Below are 6,000 nucleotides of genomic sequence, written 5' to 3'. Positions count from 1 at the left end.
GCTCCCTCGGGCCGCTGCTCTCGGATGGTATCAGTCTGCAGGTGTCAGTCACTGAGTGTACTGAATCATGCCAGCTGACCTTTGCCAGGAAGGCACCCACTGCTTCCCTCTAGGGCAAGCCCTGCCCCTCTTGAGAAGCTCAGCAAGGTGTGTCCTCGCCACCCTCCCTGTAGCCGGGGCTAGACTGGGCTGGGTTCAGTCTCAGGGACTCTCTCCAGGGGTGAGGAGCACAGCTTGGGCGGGCAGGAGGATGGGCCGGGAGCGCCCTGCACACCCAGGGCACCGACGCAGGCCGCTGCTGGCGCTGGTTGTGAGCCTCCTCCTCACCTGCTGGCCAGGTAAGCGGGACTGGGCTGGGGCTCACTGAGGAGTTGGACAGATTCCTACAGGAGAGAGGCTGGTATGACAGGTGCCTTGCGCTTCCTAAGCCCCAGCAGGGACGGCCCGGAGGTCTGCTTTTGCTTTTCTGTAAATGCCTCCTCCCCCCCGCCCCCCGACCATTTACCTGACTGACGTGGGCGAGTTCACAAAACCACTGTATTGTGAATTGAGTATCTGCCGAGATGGGTGTGGAAACGCCCAGGGATTCCTTCCATCACGGGCTCACTCACACACTCACTCCCTGAGGGGGTTTTAGCGACACCTCCAGTCCTGGTACCTGTGCCCAGCTCTCAGGGACAGAAATGAGCAAGTCGCCGCTGCAGGGTTCCAGGAGCTCCTGTCTGGTGGGTGCGAGAGACTGGGGCGTCCAGTCACTCGGGGTACAGGGCTGAGCAGGAACTTTGCTAAAATGCCTTGATGGGGTGAGGGTGGCGGCGGGCGGGGGTGGGTCTTAAACTGCAGGGTGGCATCTAAATTGTATACGGTTGGAGTTTTACAGGCACAGTTAGGAGCAAAAGAGAAGGGCGTTCCTGGCAGCGGGGACAGAGTGGGCATAGGCTAGGAGGCAGGGAGCCGACGGGTGTATCTGCGTCGTTTTGTGTGAGCTGCGTGTATCTGGGCTGTGTGATGGGGAGATACTGAGGGAAGGACTGGAAGCAGAAACGCAGTGTGGAGCGTTGTGGGTGGCGTGTTCCTGGGTCCAAAGGGGTCTTTCAAGGACTGTTGGTCATTTTAGGAAATTAGCCTGGACATTACTGCCCAGAGAAAAGACCCCGGGCTCAGGGAAGGGCTGGCATCCAGCTTGGTGTTTCTGTGTGTTGTTGCAGGGTTAAGGGAGCCAGCCTCTCTTCCCTACAGGGAAGTTTCAAGATTGTTCATACCTGGACCCGGGGCTGCCCATACCCACCCAGGACTCATTTTACTCTGGTTGCCTCTGGGGGCAAGAAGTTGGGGCTTTTTCACCAAAAAGCCCTGGTGTGCAAGATGAACTGAGGCTTGCAGAAGAGGAGATCTATATTGCGCTGGGTGCTTAGATGTCTGGTCATTTACTCAGAGGAGGAGGATGGGCTGTTTCTCCTGGCTTGGCCTGGAAACGGAGGCCGTGAGGGGCCTCAAGGGGTTGGGGTTGGGGGAAGCCCATCCACCTCCCCCATCAGGGGAAGGGGGGTCCCCGGAATGCAGGCAACCTGTGATTCACCTGCCCCCATGCCCTTCCCCACCCAGGCCCCAGATCTAGCCTGAGGAGCAGGTGGGAAAGGCGCCCTAGTCCCCCAGCCCTGAGTCACCAAGGCCGGGCAGCTGGGGACGGAGGGAGAGCTTTGTGGTTGGACACCATTGTGAGGCCTCCGCACAATGGCCTGAATGATGGGCGGGTTTATATAGGACAACCCCACCACCTCCAGTGGGGCGTGTCCCCCCACCTGTCCTCAAAGCAGGTCACCACTAACAGAGGCTGTTAACTGCGTTTGTCCCCAAGGTTCACTCAGGGTCTGCTGCTGGGGGCTGTTTGCATTGGGCAGACCTCTGCTCCTGTTTCAGGGAGGACTGGGCTTTGGGCTGACACCCCTCCCTATCCCCATCACTCCTCCGGCCACATCAGTCCCTCCCCAAGGGATTCCCTTGGAGTCATTCCAGACACCATGCGGGACTTTTCACATAAAACGCTGGAGGAGACTCTCTTAATCCCTGGCTATAAATCTGAGCCCACTGCTGGCAAGCTGGGCGTCCTTGGGCCAGACACCTAACCTCTCTGAATTTCCATCTCCCCAAAGAGCAAGTTTTAAAAGAATTCCAGAACTGGAGAAATCCACCTCCCATTCGCTTCTCCCTCCACCCTCTGGCTGAGAAACTCCAAACGCCCAAAGGACCTCTGTGACCATCATTTTATTTTATTTTATTTTATTTATTTATTTATGTATTTGAGACGGAGTCCCACTCTGTTGCCCAGTCTGGAGTGCGGTGGCACAACCTTGGCTCACTGCAACCTCTGCCTCCCCAGTTCAAGCAATTCTCCTGTCTCAGCCTCCTGAGTTGCTGGGATTACAGGTGCCTGCCACCATGCCCGGCTAATTTTTTTTTTTTTTTTTCTGTTTTTAGTAGAGACGGAGGTTTCACCATGTTGGTCAGGCTGGTTTCGAACTCCTGACCTCAGGTGATCTGCCCGCCTCAGCCTCTCAAAGTGCTCGGATTACAGGCATGAGGCACCGCACCCGGCCGACCATCATTTTATATGGTCCACCTTCTGTATAATATGTGCTTGCACTTTACCTGTATTGTCTCAATTGAACCTGCCTGATGGGTGAACATAGAGGCACCACTACCCCTCATTTTGCAGAAAGCAGGCTCAGAGAGGCTAAGCCTTTTGTTTAAAGTCACACAGCCAGGATGCCAACTCCAGTTTCCAGATGATCCTAAACACTGGTTTTTATCCTTTGCCTGGGAAGAGACTGAAGGTTGAGGATTTCTCCTCTCCTGGCAGTTTCTGGGTACATGAGTCCCCCCACCGCCGAGGAAATGAGTTCTGTGCCACCCGTCCCAGGAGAAGGGCTGTGAAGACACAGAACCTAGCAAGATCTCATCGTGCCCTGCTGGGCCCCTTCCTGGGTCCCTGAACAGTGGTCATTGTCCCAGCCCAGGCCTGGCCAGGAAGATGTGAAGTTAAGGGAGTTGGATTATCAAGGAAAGGGGGCATTGGTGGGAGCGGGTGTGTGTACTGGGGGTGGGTAGAACTGTGAGGTGGGTTCCTGAGTCTAACCTGCCCTTAGAATGACAGTTTATCTTTCACCACTTTTGGTTCACCAAAAAGCAGAAAGGTTTGCTTACTGTTTCCTCCAATCCTGGAGAGAGAAAGTTACTTTTCTTCCCAGTTGCTGCAGTTTCTGGGTAGCAAAGGAAGACAGTGGGTTCAAGAGGGGCAGGCCTGGGCGTTCTCTCTCTCTCTCTCTCTCTCTCTCTCTCTCTCTCTGTGTGTGTGTGTGTGTGTGTGTGTGTGTATTGTGAGATGGAGTCTTTGTCGCCCAGGCTGAAGTGTAGTGGCGTGATCTCGGCTCACTGCAGCCTCCCACCTCCCAGGTTCAAGCGATTCTCCTGCCTCAGCATCCTGAGTAACTGGGATTACAGGCATGCACCACCACACCTGGCTAATTTTTGTGTTTTTAGTAAAGATGGGGTTTCAACATGTTGGCCAGGCTGGTCTCAAACTCCTGGCCTCAAGTGATCTGTCTGCCTCAGCCTCCCAAAGTGCTGAGATTACAGGCCTGAGCCACGGTGCCCGGCCAGCCTGGGCATTCTTTATGCTTAATGGATTCTTCTGGTCAGTTGGTTCTCCCAGGGTGGGATGAGCAAGTGAAGGAGACTCTTCTGCCTTCCTGGGGACCCAAGGGCCAGAAGGCCAGACATAGCGGCTTATCCAGGAATATACTCATGCTGACCGTAGATTCAGTGGTCCAAATGACTATCCCCGTTTTACAGATGAGAGGACATAAGCTCAAAGAGGAAGGGCCAGGAGCAGTGGCCCACACCTGTAATCCCAGCACTTTGGGAGGCAGAGACAGGCGGAATCCTTGAGGTCAGGAGTTCGGGACCAGCCTGGCCTAGAGGGTGAAACCCTGTCTCTACCAAAAAATACAAAAATCAGTGAGGTGTGGTGACATACGCCTGTAGCCCCAGCTACTCAGGAGGCTGAGGCACGAGAATCACTTGAATTCTGGAGGCAGAGCCTGCAGTGAGCCAAGATCGCACCACTGCACTCCAACCTGGGCAACACAGTGAGACCTTGTCTCAAAAAAAAAAAAAAAAAAAAGAAAATGCTGAAAGAGGAAGACCGCCCGGTAACCAGGGTAGAACTGAACCCATTCTCTTTATCTTCCTGCCATTATCCAGGCCCGACTTCTAATCCGGGTACCAGCCTCTTCCTCTCCTCCCTGGAGGTGCTCCCAAAAACTCCTCACTCCTGCAACTCAGAGCTGTGCTTAGGGACCTTATCACAGTCCCAGAGCCACAGGGACAAATGCCAGGTCAGGAGGACACAGACCTCAGTAGGATGACCAGTAGAATATCCCGGTTTGCTTGAGCCTGAGGCAGTTCCTTGGTTGAGGGACTTCAGTAAAACTAAGAGAGCCCTGAGTAGACCAGGACATGAGGGTCACTCGTCCATCCCGGACGCTCTCCTATACGGATTTCCTTCCTGACACTTCCTCTTTTCAGCCTGTCCCAGTACCTGGCACATAGTGAGTGTGCACGACATATTTGTTACATGAATGAATGAACAAGGTAATAGACTACTTTTCCCCCCAGTTCTATTGAGGTACACTTGACAAATAAAAATTGCCTGTATTTATAAACAACATGTATAATACCCTGTTTTGATATATGTACACCTTGTGAAATGATTACCACAATCAAGCTAATTAACACGCCCATCATCACCTCACATGATTACCTTTTTTAATGTTGTGAGAACATTTAAGATCAACTCTTTTTAGGGTATTTCTTTTTTTCTTTTTTTTTTTTTGAGACAGAGCAACTCCTGTTGCCCAGGCTGGAGTGCAATGGCGTGATCTCGGTCACTGCAACCTCTGCCTCCCGGGTTCAAGCAATTTTCCTGCCTTAGCCTCTGGAGTACCTGGGGATTACAGGCTAATTTTGTATTTTTAGTAGAGATGGGGTTTCACCACGTTGGTCAGGCTGGTCTCGAACTCCTGACCTCAGGTGATCTGCTCACCTTGGCCTCCCAGAGTGCTGGGATTACAGGCATGAGCCACTGCCCCCGGCCTTCTTTTAGCATATTTCAAGCATATAATACAGTGTTACTACCTATAGTCACCATGCCGTACATTAGGTCTCCAGAACTTGTTCATCCTGCATAACTAAAACTTTATACTTGGTGCTGCTGGGAGTTGCTCGGAGGTTGCCGGCTAGGGGCTGAGGTCTTGCAGACGGAGGGGTCATGCCGCACAAACAAATTTACTATTCCGACAAATAACGATGACGAGGAGTTTGAGTCTTGGTTAGTGCCGGCACGGGGAAAATTACGAGGTTGTGAGAACATTTAAGATCAACTCTTTTAGCATTTTTTTGTTTTTGAGATGGAGTTTCACTCTTTTTGCCCAGGCTGGAGTGCAATGGCGCGATCTCGGCTCACTGCAACCTCCGCCTCCCGGATTCAAGCAATTCGCCTGCCTCAGCCTCCCAAGTAGCTGGAGTTATAGGTGTACATCACCATGCCTGGCTAATTTTGTGTTTCTAATAGAGACAGGGTTTCACTGTGTTGGCCAGGCTGGTCTCGAACTCCTGACCTCAGGTGATCCGCCTGTCTCGGCCTCCCAGGGTGCTGGGATTACAGGCATGAACCACTGTGCCCGGTCGTGAGGTTGACTGTTTTAGATTCCACATGTAAGTGAAATCATGCAGTAATTATCTTTCTGTCCTTATTTCACTTATTTCTGGCTTATTTCACTTCGCATAAAATGTTCTCCATTTAATCCATGATGTCATATATGGCAGAATTTCTTTCTTTTCAAAGACCGAATAATATTCCACTGTAGATAAACCACGATTTCTTTGTTTCTTCATCCATTGGTGGACACTTAAATTGTTTCCATATCCTGGCTACTCTGA

At 52.1% G+C, this 6,000-nt stretch overlaps 1 protein-coding gene across 1 annotated transcript in view; it reads left to right on the top strand.

Annotated features, from left to right (window-relative positions):
* The first annotated feature begins 221 nt into the window (after window positions 1-221).
* LOC105481272 (mucin 16, cell surface associated) overlaps window positions 222-6,000 on the top strand; it is a 170,065-nt gene continuing 164,286 nt past the window's right edge. Inside the window, exon 1 of the mRNA XM_071086180.1 lies at window positions 222-338. Coding sequence (XP_070942281.1) covers window positions 251-338 — 88 coding nt within the window. The 5' untranslated portion in view covers window positions 222-250. The remainder of the gene's footprint in view (window positions 339-6,000) is intronic.

The sequence above is a fragment of the Macaca nemestrina genome, chromosome 20, assembly GCF_043159975.1.
Source record: "Macaca nemestrina isolate mMacNem1 chromosome 20, mMacNem.hap1, whole genome shotgun sequence".
Lineage (NCBI taxonomy): Eukaryota > Metazoa > Chordata > Mammalia > Primates > Cercopithecidae > Macaca > Macaca nemestrina.
This window is presented reverse-complemented; position numbering and strand designations above follow the sequence as displayed.